Source organism: Triplophysa dalaica, chromosome 22 (assembly GCF_015846415.1).
Source record: "Triplophysa dalaica isolate WHDGS20190420 chromosome 22, ASM1584641v1, whole genome shotgun sequence".
Taxonomy (NCBI): Eukaryota; Metazoa; Chordata; class Actinopteri; order Cypriniformes; family Nemacheilidae; genus Triplophysa; species Triplophysa dalaica.
In genome coordinates this window covers 17,206,355-17,233,574 of record NC_079563.1, presented here as the reverse complement: position 1 = coordinate 17,233,574, position 27,220 = coordinate 17,206,355, and the positions used below count along the sequence as shown (strand labels likewise).

Genomic DNA, 27,220 nt, shown 5'->3' with positions numbered 1-27,220 from the left:
GCACAAAGATCAAAGTAACCTGAAGACTTTTCAATAGCTCAGGAACAAACAAGGGAGTTTATTTTAATCTTATTAGCATTGAAAGAGAAGTGCACTGAATCTCCAATGACTTTAGAGTTTAAATGCATGCTATTGATTGAATTAATGAGCTGATTTCAAATTCAGATTCAGAATGAAGATTCATGACACCGGGAGCTTGTGACAGATCTGTGAGGGCGGTCATTAAGAAGACCAAGCCTGCTGCTTCAAAGCCATTTTCACACTGATGCAACCAAAGCATATTTTGCATATGTCATTCTTATTATTTTGCCATTTAAAAATACTTTTATATTGATTTTAATGTTATATGATGAAGTAAAAAGCTCAGATATATAATTTTATGAGCAGAAAATATTATTAATATGTCGCATACACGTACACATACAAATTATATAAAAAATCTCAACAGTAACAATAAAATGAAACACAATTCTAAATGTGTGAAACCAGGCATAAAAAATTACTCATCAGACCCACGCCCGCCTGACCCCAGTTAACTTCCGGTTTGTGTTTGGCTAGTGTCTAATAATAGTCCATATTTAATTTAATTTATGTTAATATAATTTTTTATTATAAAATAGTTGTATTAAATAAAATATTTTTCAATTTTGTTGTATGTTCTTTCAATTAACGAAGCAATTTGTTGAATGGGTTCTGTAGTTTGTTCGCATTTAAACAAACCGTACGGTACATTGACGTCTAGTGGTTGAGCTTGGTATCGCAGTTTAAATTCAAAATATTGGAGAGACAAGTTTAGCAGATATATTTAGTTATATCAGAAATAGTTATTATCAGAAATAATCTACAGGCACTCTATTGTTTGTGAATGTGTAACGGAAGTTAAGGTGGGGTCACAATAGTGCACACTCGTTGTTGATGTTGTTAAGATGAAACCATCTATAGCATACTAAATAAATAGTATATGTTACTTCCTATAGGCGCAGGCTCCCCGTGACCCGAGGTAGTTCGGATAAGCGGTAGAAAATGGATGGATGGATGTTACTTCCTTTTCATTGCCCACAAAAAAGTACTTTTGTCTTATAGCGATTTGGTCACTTAAATGCAATGCAAATTCTATAAATCCTGATTCAGGCTTTAACTGAGTTTATAGACATCAGTCTCTGCCTGAGCTGTCAGATGAAGCACAGATGTCACAACCCATGACAAAACCTTGTTGACTTTGCAAAAACCATGGACAAAATTAAAACTCAAGGTCTTTGTTGCCACCTGGTGTTAACAGCAGACACTAGCACAAGAGATTACAGCACAGTTTATATAAAATAAATAATTTTGTTTCCTTGTGTAACAGATTTATTATGTCTGTGTTATTTTTTGCATGTTCTTTAAACATCTTGCACAACTGACCAAGCATATACACTAAAAAGTGAATATGATGATGTAATGTCACACAGACAGGTCAGAAGCTACAGCTGCAGTTCCCTGATTGACCAACAGAGAACAGAATGGTTTCAGGAATTGAGATCCATCCTCCCCTCTGACTGCTTTATGAAAAGATTTCACATACCTGATGCAATTCTGACCAGGAAAGCTCAAATCATGCATGATGAATACTTGGTCTTGGTATGTAATACTTGGTAGTGCTCAAGTACAAGAAGCATTTCAAAGCAACAAAAATACAGCCAAAAAGATTAAGGTTAAATTTCTCAAATCCGTTTAATGCATTACTGTTTCAAACAACATTAATTGTAATTCTGCTTCAATTGAATAAAACAAAACAAGCTACATAAAAAACACAATCACTTTCTTTTAATATTCTGGAAACAAGAATGCCAATATTAAATGTGTCCAACCATCTTTTCTATAAACAATGCAGAATTGACTATATTTGGTTGACTATAAGCTAATAAGCGCCCTCTTTGCTGCCATCAATAACAATTGTATTTGTTCGAATATAAAGAAAAACACATTTTAATAAACGTATGAAAAACGAAATCAATAAAGCAGTTGTAATGGGCACAGAACATGACTGTAGACAGCAACCAGCGGCGCTGCATCTTTAAAGTGCTATTGATGTGTATGACTCACGTCCTAGATTTCTGGAATTGCTGTGCCGGTGCAAGCACTGGCTCTTTTATTTGAGAGCAGACTGATTGAATCTCACAAGACATAAAAGCGTCGCCAGATTATTCATAATTACTGGGGACAAATCTGGAAGATTCTTATGTAGTTGCCATCAACACGACTCTTGCGGCACAAGTACATCTTGGTATGAATGCTTCAACGAATCTGCATTGAAAATAAATGACATTGACTGAAAAGGACGGCCCCTGACAGCCATTCAGATGTCTTTTTAAGCGGCACTATAAATTAAACCCTTATAAACTATACTGAGTAATTGACAGAATCCTATATATGTATAATTTGTAATTTGGCCTTACAATAACAATCCATGTAGAAGTATAATTTCTAATAATCTTTCTAACAGTTCAAAACAATTTCTAATAATAAGAGTGACAGACGATGTGCACTCTGATAGGAAACAGCCTTAAAGGTCAAAAGCAAACGTCTATTTGTTTTGCTATCTTACAAAACACAACTACCGTTTATGTTTCGTTGTGCTTTTTTATTTGGATTTGATATTGTTTTCTCTCTACTGCCCTATCAGAACATAACCCACCAGGACCACTGGTCTAAACTGAACCCAACAGGTGGTACAAACATTAAAACAGATTGTTTCAATTTAATTTAAATGTCTTTTTGCATTAACAATAAGCAACCATAGACACAACCCTTGTCCTCTATACTCAATAAAGGGTGATATTCTGATACCAACAAATGCTGCGACGCAATATCTTCCTTATTAACACCCCTGTTTTAACTCGCGTGTTCAGCTTCAGGGAATGTCTACCCCTCATGAGTACAGATCTGTATGACAGGGACAGTCATCTCCAGACTCATTATAAACCTGCAGGAAGCGCATCTTTCTCTGCTTCCGTCTCTACAACATTTCCTCCTTTGCAGTGTCAGCTGGAGGTGAGACGGATGAGCTCATTAAAAGATGCTGAAATCATCATCGACACAAATTCAACATTTACCACCATAAATGTTGTAATCTTTGACAAATTGTGGGTCATGGACACATGGTTAATTTCAGACCAGCGATGATTATTTGACATTTTTAATTGTTACACTAAATAGCTCAGACAGTATGTTGCGTCGTAGCATGTACATTTTAGTAGTTTTAAGCTACTGCACAGAGAAGAAACATGAAAAACTATATTGGCATTTAGTAAGATTTAACAAAGATAAAAAAATACAGAAATACAGTATTTACATTGTAAACATTTACTTATGTTAACAAATCAAACTTATTGCAAAGTCTTTCCAATGCATTCACCAACACCCTAAATGCAACAGAAGCACATCATCAATGATTATCCCTTTCTCGACTCTACTTAAATGGACACCACAGTACTACTACATTATATACTTTCTGATTATTATATCCAATTAAAATGTCTACAGAGCGCGTCAGAACAGCTTGAACATTTCTAGCTGATGAGAGAAAGGAAGAAAAATAATCAAGCTTTTAAAATGGAAAAAACAGCCATATAAAGAAATACCCACATATGTTATGTCTACATGAAGTCTTGAGAGACCAAAATGATTGTACATTTACTTATATCAGCATAATACAGTCACTATCGGGGGCGCCTTTGTTTGCTTTCATCAAGACTGGCGGTGAAATTCAAATCTGACTGAAAAAATATTACAAACCGAGACAAAGTTTGCTCATTAGGTGTTCGCTCAGATTTGCAGCCACATACTGGCCGGTAGTCCTGCCATCTCATTACGGTCTCTATATTCTGAACTAAAGGGCACACTAACATTCCATTCATCTTATACTATACTGCAGTATTTGCAACATGTATACTTTCTACAATATGCACATGTTCTAAATACAATGAATAATCAACAACAAGCGGAACACATTACATCATACAATAGGGCTTTATTTTGCACTCCAGAACCTGCAGCCAAGGGCTCTGAATAAACTTCTGCTGCTCTAAACAGTACATTTCACTATCACCCCCACCGAGTGAGCCTCACGGGTCTCTAGAATCTGGTGGCCGACCTTCAACTCAGATGGAAGAGAACCAAGGGCCTTTGTTAGGCTGGAAGAGCTATACAGCCGGATTCATCACCCTGCGCTCAGACACTTCTCCCCGAGGTAGACAACATAGGCTGCCACACAAAGCATCGCATCCACACTGTACCGTTCACCTTCTCCAGCAGCTCAGACTAATTTAGCTGCTTTTTCTTCCGGTAATACAAAAGAGAGCAGAGGCTTTACAATTAAGACATCACGCTCATTCTGTCAGATATAAATGCCTGTGAACGACAAAGCTTGTATATACACAGACTGTCTCCGATTCTTTACTATTACTTTAAAAAGGATGCTATATTCTACAGCTGTGTAGTACTTCGTTTTCGAGACTAATGTCTACCCTGGCAATGGCAACACAGTTTAAAAGCAATTCACTTCCATTAAAATCAATGAAGTTGTCTACAGAACCAACAGTCCATTTTGTTGTCAACAAACTGCACAGTTACTCCATGCTCTTTTTCTTGACGTCTCAATGGAGATCGTCATTACCGCGAGTGACTTCCTGTTTGATGCTCCGCACTTCCGCTTTGTATTTGTTTCTATGTTAAGAGGACATTTCTGTTAACGGTTTGAATTGAAGTTTCTCGAAGAATTTTTGCGGTAAAAGGCTATCACACGACAGCCACAGAATCCGACATATTTTTTTCATTCGTTATTTACTTTATTGTGTTTGCATAGTACTTCACTATTACACATGAAGCTTACAGCCAAGCTAAGTGACATTATAATAATTAATTATAATATCAAATGAAGTTTAATATTACAGTTATTTGCACTTTAATATAACGCTGTATTCAAACGTACGTATTCACAGTGGATGACGCAGGAAATACACACTATTTAAAGTAGAGGACGACCGATATGGGTTTTTCTCTGGCCGATGCTGATTTTTTTTTTTTTAAAAGGCCAGCCGATTGCCCATATATGACGCAGATTTTTTTTTTGGGCTGATATGTTTTTCAACCTTCATCGCAAAAAATCTAATTAAGTAATAAGAAGGTGATACAGAAGTTTAAGTTGCTTAAATTAAACATTTATTGAAGACATGTCTCTTCGATTCGGTTCACTTGATGGAGAAAGATTGGGGAAGGGTTTATTGTGGGGTACAAGATAGTAGTCTAATTCATAGTAATAATATGTTGCTAAAAACTTTTAAGCACCTTGTCAAAATGTTCTGAATCATGCTTTTTGTTTATGTTTGTTGGCAGACACTGCTATTAGTCAAATGTTCATAATCTAAGTTTGACGTTGTGTTTGTTCGTGTGTGAGGTTAACTAATGACCACCACTATTTATTTTAGTTTATATTTTGCTACAAGCCAAAATAAAAGTCTTCTTATTTGAACCAGATGAAAACAATGTATTACTTGTAGTAAATATATAAACTGTAATAAAGACTATAGTATATTTTTATATTTACTATAGTAAGGTTAAAAACTACTATAGTACCCAAGAATTTCACTATAGTGAAATGATTACTACAGTACACTACAGTTTTTTAAATACAGACTTCAGAAAATATAGGAAAAAAGTAATTTGGGAAAAAGTAAAAATTACATCCATGAGTTTGTAACATTAATGTCCTTTGTCATTTACCTGCCTATTTATGTGATGAACAGCACTTTTAATACTTGTGCTTAAACTATTTGTACAACTTTTAACCTCTGTATTTGTAAAAAAGGTAAACGTAAAGCCCTGCTATGTATACGTCATATCATATAACGTACGTCAGTCATATTAAATTGGAAGACTAATTTCCTGAGAGAACCAAATCACAATTAACAGCATCCGGTGAGAAACATGAGAATGAAATGCGAGTGTAAAGCATCAAGCCCCGCACCACAGGATAGCGTTTACATCTCATCAGCTCATTTGCATTTCCAGATCTGATCCTCCGTTTCCTATAGATATATCAGCGGTAGCCATGTTGCTCTTTACATCTGAGAAATACTTCATAAAGTTCATGTAACAGCATCAGAAAATGTGGGAAAGACATGTCAAGCTTGCCTTGAAATAATGTGAAAAGTGGCCACTCTTCTTGTTCTCCAAAATAAGAGGCATTGCAGCATATGAAAGTATAATAATAATTGTACAAACTGACTTAATCTATAAAATTTATAAAAATTACCACATAAAAAATGTTACATACCCTTAATTTTTTTTTAATGATCATTAACTGTTTTCATGTTTTGTCATAGTTGTTTGTGAGTTTCTTGTTTAAGTCATTTTTTAGGTAATTGCGATGTATTCTCTTACAGTTTGGACTTCTTCCTCACAATTCTTACTTCTTTTCTTAGAATTGTGAAACATACACTTACAATTGTGGACTATAATGTCCAATGAGGGAAAACTATATGTTATTTAAAATAACAAGCCGAGGCTTCTGTTTGGTGATCGCTTGGTTTTATCTACCATATTCTATTACACGGCTAAAACGAATATTATCGTTTGTTTTAGATGTAATGCAATGTGAATACATGATTTAAGGTTCAAAAACACTGTACAATCCACATACCGTGCATATTTTTATCTCCTCTTTGCCCAGTTATGACACACAAAAGACAGAAAAACAAGTGTTATATTCCATATGGCCCCTTTAAATGACAAAATTTGTGTAGTGCAAGAAATGCGTTACAGATTACTTTAAAAATCATGTATTTTGTAATCTGTTGTGAAAAAAACTATTTAAAAGTAACCTTCCCAGCCCTGTGAATAAGTGACTTCAGTTCTTAAATATTATCATCGGTACAGTACCTGTTTACTGGATGGGGTGTTATGTGTGTATCTGATGGTATTTGTCATTTTCTATATTCTTTAAAACTTTGAAATATTAATGAAAAGATTTAGGAAGGTTTGGATGGTGTTGTGTTTGTTGCTGACTGTGGCAGAACGTCTTATTCTCTCACATCTCTTTCACAGCTGCAGTAGCGTAATGTTCTCCCTGGTGTGATACTCGGTCACGGAGCTTTCTTTCATATGCTGTATGAAACCTCATCTTCTAAGATTAAACTCTGCCCTACACCGTTTTCTGTAAAAGACCCCGCCGTTTGACGCTACTGTGAAAGTTAACATTGGATGCGGTCACACTGAACTGAAGTAACAGGGCTAACGGGGTCTGAATTAAACAGAAGCTGCGGGAGATTTTAGATATTTACATCAGACCTTTTCGCTTGCTTTGCTGAGCCAGCTGAAAGCGAGCCATTCCTGCGATCGTTATTATGATTTATACGAAACCCATTTGGCTTCAAAATGCTTGTGCAAAAGATTGTACTTCTTGGAATTAAAACAACAAGAATAGCACAAAATGACAGACGTTTTAAAATGTCAAGAAATGCCTTCCTTAATACGATTAGAGACACAGCACCATTTATATTTGTTTTGTTTACCAATTAAATTATGCATTTACTGATATAAATTCTTAAATTAGTGATTCATTTCTGTTTAATGGATCAGGACATTTCTAAACAATATAAAGCAAATATGTTTTAACTGTAATATTCCCACCTGCATTCAATTTAAACTACAACCTCACAACTCAGCAAAAATTGGTAACACTTTCCTTGAAGCATGTATGTATAAAGCATTATAAAAGTAGTTTTAAAGCATTGTAATGCACCTTTTATTGCATTGCAATGTCTTATAAATAATTGTTATTACAGTTAAAACACTACAACACTTAGCAATTCATTGTTACACTACACATTTTAAAATGGTCACACTTCTCTAAAACTACATATAATGCATTACAACATACATTATGAAGAATTATAATGCATTTTACACTTTAATAACTCTTTATAATGCATTATACATACATGCTTCAAGGAAAGTGTTATAAAAAAATTGTGTTGTGTTGTACAATGCATCGCAATGTAGACATTCAAGAAACTGGCATGAAACCAAAGCATAATTATACTAGATTCAGTAGCAACGGCGAATGAATGAAGCCAGGTTCATGTAAACGAATGCACAAAGATGATGAGGAATCTGTGCCAATAAGCCTGCTCAGGCATTTGGATGGGATTTTGTTATGAGGTTTGGGTTGGCAACCGCACTCAGTCAGATGAAGAAATCATATATCTTGCCTACCCACACAATCTGTGCAGGGGATGAAATGCTGCTGGGCACATTTCTGCTGTACTGTACAGATCTGAAGTTAAACTGCTGAGGAATTCACAGCAGTGCTTTGTCTACACACCAGCTCTTATTTCACAAGCATGCAGAACTGATGAATTTTTATTTTACCGCTTTCTGTAGTACAAACATTCATTTAGATTAGACTGCATCATCAGCTCTGTGGATGAAGTTCATGTGTTCATGCTTGTAACATGTTAAACTGTGCAACTCATTCACTCAAAGACATGCAGAACAAGCAGAGGACATATATTTAAATATTAGAATTTCGCTTACGTGAATCTTTCCATTATTTCCCACATCATGCACATCATAGGGCTTTAAATAAATAGACTTTATGCCGCCGGGAAAACTTAAATATAAACAAAAATAAATAGTGGTTCGCCATTAGTTAACCTCACACACGAACAAGCAGAACAACAAACGCACTTCACACAAACAGGTGGCTCTGTCTAATGCTCGTTCAAATCTTTATCGCACTCGTGCTATACTATTACATTTATTATTAGCACAGACCGATTTTTTCACAGCACGAGCAACATATCTATCGCACTGTACAGTCATGAAACACTAAAGCATTATTAAAATACAGATTTGAGATCTGTTTAATTAATGGGATGCATACTGACCATCTGTTAGAGATTCATGGGAATAAATGTATGCTTCAGTTAGATTTTACATTTCTTAATTTTTGCAGCCAACAAGACAATTTGCACAATTGCTCCAGTTCTTTAATATCTAAAACCACAAAATGCAACATTGTTTTGGGTAACAATGTTGTTTGGGGTAATTGTCAAGGTATGCTATATGGCTAAGTGTTTTTATCCTGTGAAATGTTTACTAGCCCAAGACAAAAGAGCCTTTTCTTTATGATATTCTGGATACTGGTCCCTCCCTAAAACTATTGTGATCTTATGGTAATTTATCAATAGAAGTAACTAATCTCCTTAAAACTTTAAACTTGAACTTTTTTGGGCTAAATTAACAAAAAACAGCTATTGAGCAAGTACATAAAAAACCTGTTGAAAGGAATTCTATAGCAAACCCCTAAAATGGCACCTCCTTTTCCCAATTCTGAATTAAAGGAAATAACAACATCATCAGCTGTAAACAACATCAATTGTAAAGCTGCTTTCTTGACTCATACAGTACTTAAGATGGAAGAATCAGGGAAAATGTACAATACAGATTTTTTCCTGGCTTAAAATGAGGTGGAGGTGGTGCAAGGCACATTCAGGCCTACCATCCATTCAAGTGGCTTAACAAAACACTTTTATTAAAGTTTATTAAAGTGTTTCCGAACTTTATCCTTTTCAACTAACTTTTCAGCCCAAAATTAACCAGTCGTACCAAATGAGGAAAGCTAATTCACATCCAAAGTTCTCTAGTGATTCACTGAGCTTTGAATGATTCGCTGATCTCTTACATTGTGTCTAAACGAATCGGTTCAAAGGAGTCATTTGTTTGAGAACCGTTCTGATCTTAATGTGTGTTCATATTGGTGAACTTGCTGTGTACAGAATAACGCTGATTCAACGAACCAACTTCACAGCTAAAAACATTATAATGATGTACAGCACGTTAATTTAAGATACATTTTCAAGAGATTGAACATAAAACACCTTAACAGCAGTGAAACACAGCTAATAGAGTTCCTAATTTAGCTCTTCTACTGAACTCTTCAGTGCTCACTGTGCTAATAACGAAACAGCGCCTCAATTGTGGCATAATGCCGCAACTGCAATTACAAATGGCAGTCTGTTTAATGGCTGGAGTATTTTATTGTGAAGACACTCAACATAATTTTTCTGAGAGTCGGAGGCGGCACGAAATTTGACTGAGGCGGTCCCCTCCAATTTCTCTATGCAGGAAAAACCATGCAATATACTTTAGTCTGACCTTCATATCAAAATCTATTACAGAGAGTAATGTGTGAAAATAGCATTGATATTCTGGGATCCTCTCCCCTACAGGGGCATCGTGTAGCGTGAGCCCTGGAGCGTTTGACCTTAAAGACGGTTCAAGAGACGTACAGATGGCAAGAGAGGAGGGGCACTTAAGTGTTGTTATTTAGCCAGCGCTTTTGTCCTTCCCCGGGTCCCTGCGATTTGAAAAAGGGTTGGCTCACGTCCGGACTCCCCAATGCCACTAAATTTAATTTTACACAAACCTTTTGCAAATGTATTTCATACCTCACAACTTCAGAGGTATAATACAAGTCGCATTAAAATCCAAAGCAGTCATTTGCAACGTAAACCCAACTAGCAAAACTGTCCTTTGATTATTCTGGGCTTAGTTATTTAGCGCCAATTTCGTCTCATTAACCAACAGGCACTAGAATGTGAACATCCGTCTTCATCTTCAAGGTTTGGGCAGTTTATTTTCTAGCTGGCTGCGTTTCTTCTTTCCAGACACACGGCACTGCTCATTTATCTATGCTGCAAATATTGGGGAGTTTTCCCCCTAAAGTGCCTTGAGCAGCCAATAGATAATGGCTCGAAAACACATATTGCCCTAGTATTGCCATATGCATCTGATCCATATGCCTGAATTACCATCCAAATTTCACTTGCACAATCGCTTTTCTGACTTATAATCAGGACCGGGTGAAAACTGCAGACTTTCTGTATTTTCTGATTTTTTCCTCAGAATAAATAATCCAAGTTGCCGGATTGCTAGAAATTTACCTTTTTACTTGTTACCAACTAGCGCTCCCAACTTCAAAGAGCTAGTAGCACCAGTAAAAAATTTGGAGCACCCAAAATAAAGAATACCTGTATGGTACAGTCAGCTGCTGTTCAGTGCTCCAAATCTTTACTATCGGTTAACGGATACACGGTCAATATGAACATCCCTTGCAGCAACCATGACTCACTTTGAGACTGTTCTAAGAATGTAATTTCTGCTCATTTAGAAGACATGAATATGCATGAAAGTCTTCACCGTGCTTTACAGAGGGCGTTGCATTTCATCAGGGCAAACGTGAACTGTTTCGAAGCTCAAAATGCCATAAGTGCTTTCCATTCAAATGTAAAAAACAAGAATTGGAAAACGTTCCGCAAACAGCGAAATGGAGAAGGAAAAAAAAAGCTTTGTCAAATTAAAGCCATGATTCATCAAATGTTGTGACCTTAGAAGACATTTAACAGATGCCCATGTGAATTCTAAAGGTCACCCCATCACCTCGGAGAAAAGCAACGTTTTGACGACGCTTAAATTGTATTTCAAAATTGACTCGAACGCTGTTGCAATTGAAAACAATGCAGACAATGCAGACAATGCATCACAGCAATGCTCGATCCTAGTATGCATCGCGTTGAGCTGGGTGGTTCATTAACAGTGTCCTGTGACATTTGCAGTCCATGGCAGTGCCAGAGGCAGAATCCGCAGTATCTGTATGTCCCAGAACATACAGTGCAATTCCATTTGTCACTGGGGACTGAAAAGGGATGCATCCAGAATACATTAAGAATACATCTCACATACTTGCTGGCTCTGAACTAATGTTGTCCTGACTTAAAGATGATTTGAAGGAATGTAACCACAAGCTAAATCCTAAAGTTCTGTACGAGGTGCAGCTAAGAGGAGGCATATTTTAACCAGAAGGAGAAGTGCCCTCAAAACAAGTGCCTCTCACTGACAAGTTCTCACCGGTAAGCTCGTGAGTATCTAGGAGTAGGTGTTTCATATTTATTCCAGAGGAACAATGCTTACCCAATGCTTACAGAAACTACAGGTAAAAAGGAAGAAATATGTGAAAATATAATTAACGTTTAAAAAAACACTGATCATGTGCCGTCCCTGCTTTCCAACAAACCAAAAGCGTGTTTCAAACAGAGGGCTTCAACCATAGACAGAGCTCTTAACGAAGTCCACAGACTCATTTTAGTCAACAGCCTGACTAATAAGACCTCTGAGGCTGAGCGAGGGTTAATTTCTCATTGAGATGCGAGGGGTTTGCAGAGAAAAATGACTTGTAATCCTCGAGTTTCTACAGGCAGTCCTCTCCTTTGGAAAATCAAGCACTTCAGTTGAATCACAAGATTTAACTGGAATGCTGTAAAAGCTGAAACAATGAAAACAAATATCCATGAGTTACAGGTGAGAAAAAAAAAATGAAATGTTGAATAAAGCGTACAGGCCTTGATGTCAAAGAAATAAAAACAGTCGACAATTTATCTATTTTAATTCCACTCAACGAAAACTGTTCAATTACAATTACTTTTCCTACTTTGATGGATTTTTTTAAACATTGTGCTAAATAAAATTACTATACTACATTAAAATGTAACAAATGCTTTAAAAAGTGTTTTGCTTTTATTTGTAATGTTTCTTTATGAAGTTTAAAAAGCTGAACACAAAAATCACATTAATAATTTTTACCATCGACAGTACTTGCAAAAATAGTTTTCAAACATTGATACATTTTGGCAGTATTATTACTTTTACACAGTAATTACAAGGTACTGGCATAACACTGAGCTCTAAACAACAGTTTAACATAACAGTTTCCATTTGATTATATTTGTCTTTTATGACTGCTGTACACACGAACCAAGTTCCAGACGTGAGTCACCTATCATCGCTTCATCCCACCTTCCCTGTGCTACAGACATTTCTTCAATTTTCTAACAGTTATAATTGGAAAATAATTTGTAAAATATGTGAAATTTTTTACAGTTTTTGTTCATTTGCAATGTACCAATATATCGTACTTTATGATATTTACTCAGAATTTACTTGAGCTAAATTGATGCTACATGATATAATATATTACCACAATAATAAGCACCACTAAATTTAACAAGAATTATAAAAAGGTCAGTCGAAACAAAAATTTGTTACAATGTGTAATATCACACAATTTTTTAAGTACACATTTTGAAAATTACTGATGTAATAAAAGGCTATTCACCAAATAACCATCGAGTAATACCACTAGTCGCACGTTAGAAAGTTAGACTACTTAACTGATTATTTAAAAAATGAAAAAGCTCTCGAAAAGCTCATCAGTGTGTTTCACAACGCAACAACTCATTCAAGACCGAACCAACAACACATCCATAAACAAGGAAGAACCAATTCCTTTGATAAGGTCTACTGAAACCATAGCAACTATCTACTAATAAAGAGGCTATGACCTTTTGAATAGTGTATAATAAAGGGAAGGCTGCAGCTGGCGATGGTCTATTCCGTAAACAAGTTAATGTGGCACAAATGAGAGCGACGACCAGCGCAAACATTAACCCAGCACTACGACGTCCGGCTGCCATCAAATTTACTCTGCCATCTTCCGAGCACACAATTATGTTGCTCTCAGTGCTCTGTGAGCTAGCTTTATAAAAAAACTATTTTTCTGCAGTGTTTAAAGCTTCTAGACAATCGCCAGAGAGAGACGGACTCGGGCATAAGCAGTTCACTTCATATCTTCCTGCTATAATCAATAAAAAAAAACGTAATCATCAATTAGCAGAGACATGTAGATAACCATCTGCCATCACCTTTAGAAATGAAATAGGTGATTCCACTTAGTGGAAAGGTGTTGCTAGGCAGGCGTACGTCTGTGTGGGAGATTGCGAGAGGGTCCATCAATGCTTGACTTTTAGACGTTACGCAAGTATGTGCTTTATTAACATTCCTCTTCATAGCTCCTTCACTGGAATGCCTGCAAACAAAATGATTGCCAAGAAATCGCTCTTTCACAGCTCAGGAGACTTGCAAATGATGACAGAGTCTTAATTTTTGGGTAAGCGATCCCCTCTTGGTTAACTTAAAAAATTTAACTTCTTTTCCCAGATAGTACAGGTTTGTCTGATATATGTCTGGAGATCTGGAAAACAGATGCTCTGAAAAACATCTGCTGAACGTTTTAGAAAGTGCAGTTTTCTGTGATTTTCCTTCCTTAAAATAAGGCCAAGGTTAACTTGGTTATCCTTTTCTTGTACACACACGCACATGTAGGCCTGCCACCTTTAAGTGGTTTAAAGAGATACTTAAATACCAAATATTTAAATTCTGTCATCATTTACTCCAAAATGTTCCAAATCTGTATACATTTCTGTGAAAGATATTTGGAAGAATGCCAAACAGATTTTGCCCCCATTACTTTATTTTTTTAACACAAAATTATATATTTTGAAGAATGTAGGACAGCAAACAGTTCTGGGGCACTTTTGACTACGGTTGTATTTTTTCCTACTTTGTCAATGGGGGAAAAACATGTGTCTGGTTATTATAAGGATTCTTCCAAATATCTGTCTCTGCGTTAATCAGAACAAAAAAATTATATAGATTTGGAACTGACATTTTGTGTCCAAATTTACTGGTACGGAGCAGGTTGAGCAGTTTAATCCATTATTATAGACTTAAGCGTATGTTCACGTGGCGCTCACGGAGCAGATGAATAGAACCCAATAAAGTAGAACCCAATAAAAACATGAGATTCTGTGCCCACTGGATGCAGCGCGAAGAAACGCAAAAAACGCCTTGTTCGGTTTCTTTTTGCTTTGCCACGTTGCATCGCGTAAGAATTTCATACAATTTCCTGAGCAATAAGATAAATCTTTTATGGCTTCAGATGAAAACAGCATAAAAATAAATAAATACACCTGTAGCCACATAGTGATCAACAGTCCTTATTATTTCTGAACTCCGTTTAGAGATATTAATGTAATCTTCAGTGTCATTCTTATATGATTAAATTGGAGGAAGTCAACATGTGCTGTACTCCAAAGAAGACCAAAAGCACTTATGGGGAGCAGCGATGCTATTAAAAAGATAATAATAAGAGATCAAATCATGACTGCAATTCCTGGTAGGACGGCAGCATGGCACATGGTCAAGGATGTGACCCATATTGCAGATACATTACTATTAAAATGTGGAAGAAAACAAGTACAAAACATACAAAAACCAGACTGGTGGGCATTTGCTGTGACAGAACAGGTGTAAACATCACAACAGTTGCAAAGAAATCTTTCCTATTAATCCCAATTCAGGTGACAGGAAAACATCAAGAGGGAGTTGAACGCAGAAAGAGACTAGAGAAGCATTATGTGAAGAAATAAAAGAATCCTTTGGTGGATTTTGATATCGCCATAAATTGGCAAAACATCATAATCCAGGAGGAATACCATATGTGTAAACTTCACAAGTGGATGAAACACTACGCTGCCCAAAACATGACAAACACAAATACAGTAAAAAACAAGCAATCTTTCGTGCTATAAGGCAGAATTGAGCACAAAAGAGCACTAAACATTAAACACATGAAACTCTCGATGTTTGTTAAGTGCATTATTTCACATTTCACAACTTTGCCATCTTAATAAATCTGCATGCATGTTCTGTATCTATTTTGTCCTGGGTATATACGTTCTGCTCCATTTACGCAAAGAGGCTGTTTTATTAGTCTCTGATGAGCGACAGCTCCATGGAATGACAGAGCACTCAATCTAACTTGACAACTTGGTAAAATACATTTCACAGGGGTTGTGGGAGGAATCATTTGCAGCGCTATAGTGCTATAGCGCTGGTCACAGATCAGATCCGACACAACATTAATAGTCCCTGTAAATGTCAGTATTCATAGGCTTTTAGGGAGAGTCGACTTAGAGCATGACCTCGAGCACACAGAAATGGATTCCAATGGAACAAGGTCTTGGCGGTTTTTATCCGAATCAAATCAGCCCTCCTCTAAAGAGAAGTAATTTTTCATTAAATAGACAGAGGTGAGCTCAGCGGGACGTTTCCAAACATCTGCACCAGTCTAATTAAACCTGCTAACATCAAACTAAAATAAATGGTTAACGTGAATATTCAGGTGTAAACTGGAATCTATTCTTCTGGGAAAATATTTAAACGTTTATCAAATGTCAAACGGAGGGCTTTGGTAAGTTTAAGGTTTTATGTTAGACATATGGCAAGAAACAAAGAAATTACTTTTATTTGAGAAGGTGAATTTTTCTAAAAGCTCTATGCAGATGGGACAAGCTCCCCTAGGAGGAACTAGGAGAAAAGATTAATTTGTTTTCACAAAAGTACTTGTGATTTCAATACCGTACTACGATCTGTGCTTTCTCAAACAAACGCAATTAGTCTATTTCTAAAATCTACAACCAAATCTATCAGACATAAGCCCAATAAGTCCAATGTAGACAAAATAAAAAAAGGCAAATATCACAATACACAATATATATAGATAATAAACAATACATTAAACATAACTAATTGCAAAACATATTTTCAACCCTAAATCAATATATGATCATATACCCAGGTCACTGGTGATTCACATCCTTACTAGTACTAGGTATTCTTTCCCTTAATATTACGCATTTTAATACACTCTCTATATATTATATAAAATATTCAAATCTAAAGAGAGACTCCCACCTCAGTAATAACTACAGAGCTTCTAACTCAGATTAAATTGACATTAAAACGAACTCCATCTGAGCAGTGTTAAAGCATCCTTAAGGTTTTTTCCTTCTTCTAGTGGCTTCAAGCTGTAAAATATTTTATTTTATGACGGTTTGCAAACCATCAGTTATAACAGGAAAATGTTCTGTGGTGAGGATCAGTACCAGAAGTCATTAAAATAAAGTGCAGTAATTGCCTTGCTTGTTTATCTAACAAATGAGCCCTGATACGTACTGAGCACAGCAACTTCGGGGGACTTGTATAGAGAGAATGACAGCGTAATTTGTTAGCATAGTAATAGAATTCCAATGAGGCGTTTTTAGGGAACCTTCGCAGTCTGGTCTTACAGATAATAGACAAGTGTAATTCTTAACTGCCCTAATCGGATGCATTAGGGCGTTCTTTTGTATATTGCCATTATCATGAAAATTGTGGGTGGTTTTAAGGACATTCAGTTGCCAGGGTGCTTTGGGTGGTTGCTCACTGGACCACGTAACAATAAGATATAAGTCTATGGGTGTGCTCTCACTAGGCTATCTGAACTGTTCCCGAGCACGTTTGACCCCCAAAGCCCGGTTCATTTGTCTAGGGTGATTTAAAATCATAATGAGCTGTTTACTTTCGTATCGCTATCGTATGACAATGACATCATTTAAAGGGATTCCAAAAAGCGGCTCCTGGCGACATGTTGACGTTTCGTGAAGTGACTCGCTCGATATTTTCATAAATTTTAACATAATTTTAAAAATATTACCCATACTGAAAAAAAAAAAATTACCCATACTGTACAGCATCAACACTCCCTTTCTGCAAGTGGCGCTAAACGTACCATACGCTGGTATGCCATCCCCCACCAAATACTACAAGAAGAAAATTGCGATTGTGTGCAGACGCTGCACATTATAAAAAATGACGTTCAGTTTTATGAAAATATTAAGCTATTCGCTTCACAAAACGTCAAAACGTCCTGGCGACATGCCAGGAGCCACTTTTTGGAATTATGTGCTTTGGGAACTCATAGAAAGGTGGACCCTATATACTCCCATTATATAAATCAAAGAGGGCTGCGGATTTACCAAACAATCTTCTTTATGGTTCTACTCAAAAAAAAAATGTCACCTACATCTCGGATGGCCTGAGGGTGAGTAAAAAAATGGCAAATTTGAGTTTTTGGCTGAACTATGCCTTTAAGCAGATCGGTCTGTGCAAGGCACGCATTAAGTTAAACCCCTCTAATAAACCCCAAACTGAACATTGCGATGGATTCTGTTTTGCTGAGAGGGATCACTTTGTTTACGTTTGCTTCGAAGCAGTCGCATCATAATGATGAAAGCATGCCGTTTATATTAGGTCCGCCATGATGGATTTGCCGGTGTAACTAAACAACAACAGTGTTGCATGTGTTGCATTGCAGTGTTGTCATGTAAAAAGGAAATAAACAATTTGTGCATGTAAAAAAAAACATAATTTTGCTATTTAAAACCTCTCTCTGGATAATTGGTTGATCAGTATGATGATCCATAAACACCTTTCACAAGCCTTGAGGGCCATGAGATTGTACAAATACGACAGCTGAGCCGCATCATTATCCTGCAGCTCTCGATAAGAGAAGAGCGCCGTACGGCAATCACGAGCGGGTGGATCTCTGCCGTCGACGCCACCACGAACGGCCCCAGTAGATGATTGTGTTTCCGGCGAAATCCTCAGTCGTTTTCTTGGGCTGTTTGCTGCTAAATCTAGATTTACTGTCAAATTAAAATCTGGATCAGATGATATCTTAAATATAAACCTGATTATTTTTAAACAGGGTTTACATTTTGGTGCAATTGAATTATTAAATAAACCTTGTTTTAATCTAGATTTAAGACTAATCCTTGTTGGTGCAACCCACCCTGTTTCTTTGTTCATTCACTAACGGCCTGCAATACTTCTAGGTCAGCTCTCAGCACCGATTATCTCTGTACTAACGCAGCTCAAATATACTCCTGACACATACTTACTCCATATTCAACATATTGTTCCTCAGGCCATGTAACAACCGCCATTAATGAGGGAGCTGGAACTGATCCAAGACACTATTTGAGAAATTATGAAGACCTACTATTTGACGTAAATTAAGAAGGGGTCAGAAGGGTCCAAAATTAACAGTCTTCAAATGCCAAATGTGAGTAAGTGCTGTAGGAACTACTGTACAACATAATTATACCAGGATAAAAAGTCAACATGAAACATTGCTCTCAACAAATTTCGCTTCAAGTTTTTATATGTGAAATGGAAAGGAATTTGATTTTACCCTTTTGTTATCGCAAAAGTCATCTCAAATGACAGGCAGTTTGAGGGAGGGGCTTAAAAGGTTAAAAGGCTTGATGATTTTTTTATATTTAAGAGATAAGGCATATTATTTGATGTCAGATTTGAAAAGAACAGGACATGTTAAAGAAAACTACATGTTAATTTCATGTTGACTTTAAGTCTCAAAAAGAAAAGAAAGCATATCAGCATTTTTAATAGATGTGGGCGAAAATAATCAAAGGAACAAAATGAATAAAAGAACAGGAATCACTGAGCATTCTGGCAACTTTGACTATGGGAACACACTGTGTTACAAATATGAAAAAAACTGTTAAATAATTCCACTGTCATTGGGACAAATGAAATAATGCACAAAAAATTCAAATTCCTAGCCTGGAACCATTACGAAAATTTGTTTTGCAACAAATTAAACCAAAGCCCATGGTTACGAAACCATGGTAACCAAATTTACCACAATTGTTCACTACAGTAATCAAAATGTAGCCATTTGCAGTAAAACCACGGTTGTAAAAGCGGAAGTCAAAAAAATCTCTTTTAAAAAACCTTAAAGAAAAAGTAGCATCTAAATAAGACCTCAACAAAATAATAAAAGCTGTGACAATCACATCCAAACATCTGCATGCAGAAACAAGAGATCTCACTTATTTAAAAAAAACTTTCAGCATCCATCTGTTTGTGGCTTTAGACAAGCATTCATCAGTATAATGATTTCCCAAAAGGTCTGTGAGTCTGCGCACATTCAGAGGAATACAAAGCAGTCCTCCGGGCAATGTTTGGAAGTGCCGTAAGGCTGTCTGTTCACTCATTTCAGCTTGCTAAGGAACCCCACCACCCTACTAATGACATACATATCCAACAAGTTTTATTCAAGCATGTGTTGACACCGTCGACGTATGCTTTCAATTAACACTTCAGATTGCAGTAGCAGTGGCACTACTCGTGTGGCACGAAGAGTCAAGTAACTCCCACTTTCACAAAAGCTTCTCCAGAATCACTTGAGTCTCGGATTAAACACATGAAAAATAAAAAGGAAAAATACACCATCCCAACAGCTCCAGTTGGACTCTTCATTACAAAACGTGTCAATACCAGGAGGGAAGGGGACGGAGCTCTCTCTTATTTTTCTGCAGTTGTGCTCTCTAACCAGGTATCTGTGAAGACAAAGTCAAGAGGGAATCACTCCCTAACACAACTTCACATTGAATGACTGCATCTCTACCAAGATTGTTAGGCCCTGTACCTCAAAGGAATGCCGGACATCTTCAAGTGGCCCAGATTTAATAAGCAACCTGAAATGTCTCGAGACGATGAACCTAAAATGATGAGGCTGATGATAATTCAGTCTGCTCCTTCTCATTTTGTATGGGAAGCCTGCTTTTAAAGTCTACACTTTATTCTTGAGATGTATATTCAATGATGTATTAGGCTGTTAACGTCCATCACTTATCTTTGAATCAACACATTTCTATAATTCAGGAAAAATATTATGCAGGTGTAAGCCAACATCATACTTCAAAATTACAGAGGTACAGTACATGGCTGATATTCAGATTGTAAATAACACAAATGATGCTATTGACAGTTGCAAAACCATCAAGATGCATCAAGAGTCGCTTTCACACCAATTATTTTTTTTAAAAAACGCTCACACAAGGAAGGGGTAAAGCAAGCCGACTGTATGGTTCTAGCTTAGAAACATTATGCATTTGGCAGACACTTTTATCCAAAGCGACTTACATTACATTGCATTAAACTACACTATTTGTTTTTGAGTATCTGCAATCCCTGGAAACCAACCCATTACTAGTTGCTAGCGACATGCTCTAACCACTGAGCTACTGAGCTAATTGAACAAAATTGTAGGATTTCCATGAATTCTTTGTCGCCCACATTACAGTAGACATTCACAAAGTTAAATGAATCGTCTAATACTAGGACAAAAATCCCACCCAAAACTTTCCATATGTTGCACATATCACTGGTTGTGTAATTGGACTTGACCTTGACCCTAGGAGTCATCTGACATTGTTACGCGATACTCATAAATCTGATGAGAGTTCGCTTTAGAGCTGCAAGGTAATGTGAGCGCCATGGGTATACCAGCCACCGAGTCATGCACTCTAATGAGGATGACAACACTGCTTTGCAGACTTCCCACTAAATCTGACAAACCCTCCAGATGCAATGTTTAAACATTCATGCCTTCCATAATCCACAAGTCATTAAAAACAACCGAGTGCCTTAATTGTTGAAGCTAACTTAATTAATTTGGCTTAACACCAAGTGCACTGCATATTGCAAAGAAAAAGAATTTTAACTTCGGATGCACATCAATTTCCATAAAATGGCTTGGAGAGGTACGGCAAGAACCAAATTTTGTCAGTGATTACTCTCCAAACTGCAAACAAATGAGAATGTAGTTTTAACATGCCACAAATGTAACAAAACTGGAGGGTGAAAGACAATGACAGTTGTCAACTCTTAAGGCGGTCTTATTACCTCTCCTTTTATCCGTCTGTCCATCTGCTCGGTTAGTTTTGCTCAGCCCTAACAATGTGCTCTCTGAAATGTACTCAGGGAATGAAAACCGATGCTGTCATTACGCCTTATGACCAGCACTGGCAGTTGAAGGCAGCCCACCCAGAAACCCCCCAGCAGCACAATGTCTTTGGTCAACCCCTACTGTGTTTCGCGTTTGAAACCAAAAACACCTTGAGCCTGTGGAATTGTCTTCTGTGCAATAATCAACAAGATTGAATGGATGTAAACGGATGAATGAAAGACTCTGACACATCATTGTTTTCTTCATTTGTGTAAGATGGACACATTTTCTGCATGCAAGGAAGACTCTTGGCACATGTCTCCAAGTGGTACGGTTTGTCTTCCTGGGGACAATTCAAGGTAGAACAACAGTTCTGATTTATGAAAGGCAAAAAAGACATCAAACTCTGCAAGACTGTCAATGACAACCGGCATTAGTGTAATGTAAGCCAATGTTTGTGTTCACCCTCAGAAATGCTTAACATTTGGGGCATCAAAATCACAAACCTCACTGTTAATTTACCTAAAATACATTTGGTTGCACTAATGTCCAAAAATATAGCATCGTTTTTATCAGTTGACTTATATCTGTAAATAAAGGCCACAAAATTCAGTCATTTCCACAGAAAATAATTTTCAAAACTGACATTGAAGCATAAATATTACCTTCTTCGGTCACATACAAACATTTGTACCTAAAACCACGTCTAAATTAGCGCTTGTTCGGCCCAGATTATTTTTATTTCACATTCAATTACAATCAAGTAATGCCACATAAGCTCTAAATACCACACAGAACTAATTCAATTATACCCATATTTAGTATTTAATCATAAAATAGAGCAGAGAACGAATAACCAATGCTGAAAGATCTTTACAAGTAACGTTATTTGCGCAAAAAAATAACCAACACTAACGTTAACCTCCCAATTAAAGTACCTTACAGAAAAAAAATGAATTTGAGCTTTTAAAAGCATGAACAATATCAATCGGGTATTTATTTGTTGATAAAAGATTAAATGAAAGACAAGTAAGTAAACTAACAAAAAATGTGAAAACGATACACAGAAACGTAAGAAGATTGACCACGCGCAAGGCGTCCCGTGCGCAACAAAGGAACAAGATGCGCTTTAAGTGACCATTACTTTCAATAAACTTCAAACGGCTTTATTTTGAAACAAGAAAAAACGATTTTTCGCCGCGATTAATTAACACAAAGAAAGTGCACTTCACAAAAGCCCGTCTACACGCCCGTCTATCCTTTAATAAAGATAGCTCTTACCGTCTAAATCCCTGAAAAGACGACGGCCACGACATCCGTGATTTCTTTAGACCCGGTCGATGACCCGTATCCACCGCGTAGGTTCGGTCCATTTTTGCCCTGGTTGCGTTCAGGTAAGCGATCTGACGGTGTGTGAGAGGATATTCGCTGCCTCTCCCCCTGTCTCTCTCTCTCTCTCTCTCTCTCTCTCTCTCTCTCTCTCTCCTCTCAGAGTTTCTGCGCTAGTGATGGTGAGGCGGGCGGCTGCTGCCTCCGCAAATGTTCAGGACGAGAGCGTGCATGAGACCGGTCACTTTCCCGCTCTGCGGGAGCGACCGTTATTTTAAACTGTCACTGACTCTGAGGGAAAGCGATTCCGAAGCCGCATTTAATATTACTACACAGCCTGCACATCCTGTCAAGCGGAAAAATGCCCTACAGGATGAAGAACCTTAAATGAATACCTGAGGTAAAGATAATAACTGGGAACAAAAATATCTGTGACATTAGCCTAATGCTAAAAGTACAAATGTGGAATTGAAATATTGTAATGCAAACAATGATAATCATATTTTAAATGTATTTATCAAAGGTCTTTGCAAAGCAAATACATTTTCATTAAGGAACACTGTTTGAACACCATTTAATATTGCACTTGCCTCAGAAAAAAGAACAAATATTGATGATTCATCTTGTACTAAAGGGCATGTCCACATTTGTGTCCAATGGCATGGGGTACATGCACACAGGTGATGGCGTACTTCCGCTAAAATCTCAGCCAGCTAAGCCACTTCCTCTCTCATAGAGCTGAGGGAATTTTTCATTAAGTGTTAATGATGCGTTTGTTTATATTTCAGCTAACCGACAGCACGTCGTTGACTGTAATCCTATATGCATCTTGAAGCAACCGAGTGAAAACGCCATTGTTCCCTACGGACGGCGGATGCTCCATTTGCATATACCCCATAAAAAACTAAGAAAGAAAAAGGCCCCTCATCCTAAATTATAAATATCACCTGCCTTTCACTAGCAATAACAAACCATGATTTATCATTGGAAAAGACAAAACGACTTATCAAAACAGACTCATCAAGCCATTTCATGAGATTTTTAACTAACGCGTATCATCCACTGCCATGGTAGTTCAACTTTGTGGGCTTCAGCATTAATGTGTTGAAAGGCAAATGCATTAAGCTGTGCACACTGCACATACTCAAGAGCGAATTCTCCAATGCAAATTCAAATTTACTGTAGGTTGACTGATTTTCATGAGTTGAGAAGTTTCATGATTGAACTGAATAATGGATTTAGGTCTAGTAGAGCGAATTAAAGAACCCATTCACTAACAGGAGCTTGAGAAGACATAAAATGGAATATTTTTCCCCTTCTGATCTTTCATAAATAAATCAGATCAGTGAACCATTCAAGAGAATAAAACGAGATACAAGCCAAATTAAAATGCGAAGATAACGTTTCTATGATGGCATTCCTACTAGCATACTGTATACAGTTCATGTCTTTCGTGTGACCGTTCCATAAATTCCACTTGAAATTCAGGCAACCCAAAAATACAGTTTTTTAAATATGCAGCTTTGCACATCCAGAAAGAATACCAAATCGCAACCACAATAAGTAATACCTAAATAATCGGCGCATGTAATTGGAGTATGTGTAAGAGTCATTTACGTCAAACACAACAGAAAGAGTCCAATTAATACGGTGCGTGACGCATTATGTATTTATCACATGCCACAGTATGCAGAAACTTGAATGAATCCCAGCTGTTTTCACATATCAAGGAGCACCAGTGAATATGACTCACCGAACACATACAAATTGTATTTCAGTCCATAGCTGATTCAAGCTCCTGATATTGCCACTCAAGCACAGCACGGCTACAGCGAGTGACAAATGTAGATTTTATATGCACGCTACTGTGAAAGACATGGACCTTGTGAGACGTATTGATTTTTTTAGAATTTACAAATGCCATGCTGGCTTTATACCCCCCAAAACTCAGCAAAGGTCATTTTGGAATGTGTTTAAAACAATTAATGAATCGTGAAAATCCAAATAAAAGCTGATCTGAACAGTTGTAGTGTCACCAACAGGACATCCAATGGGGCTGTCAAAACCGATCAACAATAGGGCTGACAGTGTGTCAACATGTTTAATTCAGTGACACTTCGAATCCACTCTGAATGAATTATAAATGTGCAATGCTTAGGGGAAGAGCCATAAATGCAGGAAATGTGTTTGAAAAGTGGCACCAATCACTCCTCTGCACTTGGGAGTACTTTAGGTAAGAAAATCTGTTATGTTGTAATAAAAATACACGTCAGGTATCCTGCAATTTATACTTTATTAATGACTTATGAGTCTCTACTAACATGATTTCACAAACTTGACGTTTTGATATTTAAACTGTATATCAGTAATTCAGATTCTGAAAGGAAATGATTTTTTCATTTCATTGAGAGAAGGTCTAACTGTGTTTTCTCCGTGGGAAAAATAAGAGAAGACCTTTTGTCGGAACAGTTTTGTCCTTGGTTATAAACAGCACTTCCATCTATTCGTATAACCACGTCAACCATTAAAAGTTAATAGAAGGACTGTACCTAGTCAATAAAGTCTCACTAAAACACTACATCAGTGCACCGCCAGTTTAGCCTAAAAATAAAGTGCAGTTTCAAGATGACGCAGCTTGTCAATGAATAGCCACAGGAGGAAATTGATTGTGAACTGAAGGGTGCCACTGATTTTTCTCTTGTATGGAATAAAACCATATTTAAAGCGAGTGCATGCATGCTTTTATGCTGCCATCGCTATGCCGTTGACTATATGTCGTTTTTTAGATTTTTGTAAAACTAACAAGCAAATGACGCTCATGCGGTATCTTTAAAATGCAAGAAACGGTCAACGGCCTACTGAAATATTTATGATACAGATGCTAAGGGACATGCTAGTTGTAAATTATAATACTATTTAGGACAGATAGTATGCGAACTGGGACACAGGGACATGAGTTGATGGGTCACAGCAACCTAGCAACTGGACAGCAACAAAAACACTTGAGACATCAAAGCAACCTCCTCGCACATGACCACATACACAACAGCATTGAAAAAAATGTGGGATATTAAAGTCCTCTACTATACTGTGTGTATAAAACTGTAGATAAACATCCGCTAATAGCAACTAAAGCCAGAAATTCTCTTTTATCATTGACCTTATAGAGACACATTTCAGCTCTTTAAAGAGCCCATCACAGAAGAAACAGGCTGCATGGATGATAAATGATTATATTGCCAAAGTATGTTGTAATCTAGCCTTACCACCAAAGAAACTCTAACATTAAAAAAGAAGTCAAAAAAAGAGAAAATTATATCGCTTTATTTCACAGCTATTATTACTTGATCCTGGTAAAATTAGACAATTACTGCTATAATGGAGCAGTAATCTTCCGTGCTTTATTTATTTGACAAACAGACATGTAACGGCCCAAATAATGTGATTGCATTGCTATAGAAACTTCAAACGTTGGGGTTAGGCATATAACAACATATATTGCATATTTAAAAAGAGAAGAAGAACCTCTGGAACCAGCAATAGAAAGGATTTTGAAGATCAATGAAGGAAAATAATATTCTCTGACACCAAAAAGACAGAATCTGTTTTTTGCTCACCTGCTTGCATCAGCAGAGGTGATGGCGATGACCGGGGTCGTACGCAAGGCCAGGGTGGTGGGACGGGCGATCGACTCGCTCTCTTTGCTGTTCCAGTCATGTTGTTCAGCCAGTCGAAAGACCAAAGGGGGCAGCTGCAGATTTCGACTGGAACGTCTGCGCACTTGGAAAAGCTCCACGTTTGGAGCGAGTCCCTCCTCTGTATCTGTTTCCTGGGACTCCAGAGACCCATCGCACACCTGGCAATACACAAACTCTGCATTAACTAGTGCTCGCTCCAATGGACCAGTGCGAATTAAATAATTAAATGGATATTAAAATGGATATCTCCAAATCTCCAATAAATACCTTTTCAATATAAATCGCTAAAGGTATAAAAACATGCACGCACTCCACATAACAACAGCTAACCATCAGTGTGCCAAAATAATATGAAGCTTCATGTAAAACATTAGTATTCAATACGTGTCCTACAGAAAACTGTGTGGCTTCCCCAATGGTTTTCTGTTCAGAATCTCTCAGAATCTCTCAAAAATGTGCTGTTAAGAGGCTCTGTGTGATGAGGCTCTGATATTTTTTTTTTTTCGGAAACCAGCTGTCATTAAAACTGTAAAAAATAGATTTGTAGACAATTACTTAAAGGTTCTATTAAAGGCATGACCTAAAGCCTAATTTCCAAATTAAGGCAATTAATTTC

General features: G+C 37.0%; 1 protein-coding gene and 1 long non-coding RNA gene across 7 annotated transcripts in view; one reads left to right on the top strand and one right to left on the bottom strand.

The window, feature by feature from the left end:
- LOC130411830 (cAMP-specific 3',5'-cyclic phosphodiesterase 4D-like) overlaps positions 1-27,220 on the bottom strand; it is a 131,847-nt gene that overhangs the window by 77,865 nt on the left and 26,762 nt on the right. For 4 of the 6 annotated variants that reach the window (XR_008905114.1, XM_056736732.1, XM_056736731.1 and 1 more), the window contains exon 3: positions 26,524-26,762. Coding sequence is in view for 5 of the 6 variants with exons in the window: in XM_056736732.1 (XP_056592710.1) it covers positions 26,524-26,762 (239 nt within the window). In the remaining variant the exon portion in view is untranslated. Of the gene's footprint in view, positions 1-22,858; positions 23,112-26,523; positions 26,763-27,220 lie in introns of those variants that run through there. The other 2 variants (XM_056736736.1, XM_056736739.1) reach the window with 1 other exon arrangement.
- The window catches only part of LOC130411834 (uncharacterized), a 34,330-nt gene continuing 30,289 nt past the window's right edge, over positions 23,180-27,220 (top strand). The window contains exon 1 of the long non-coding RNA XR_008905115.1: positions 23,180-23,306. This is a non-coding gene — a long non-coding RNA (uncharacterized LOC130411834). The remainder of the gene's footprint in view (positions 23,307-27,220) is intronic.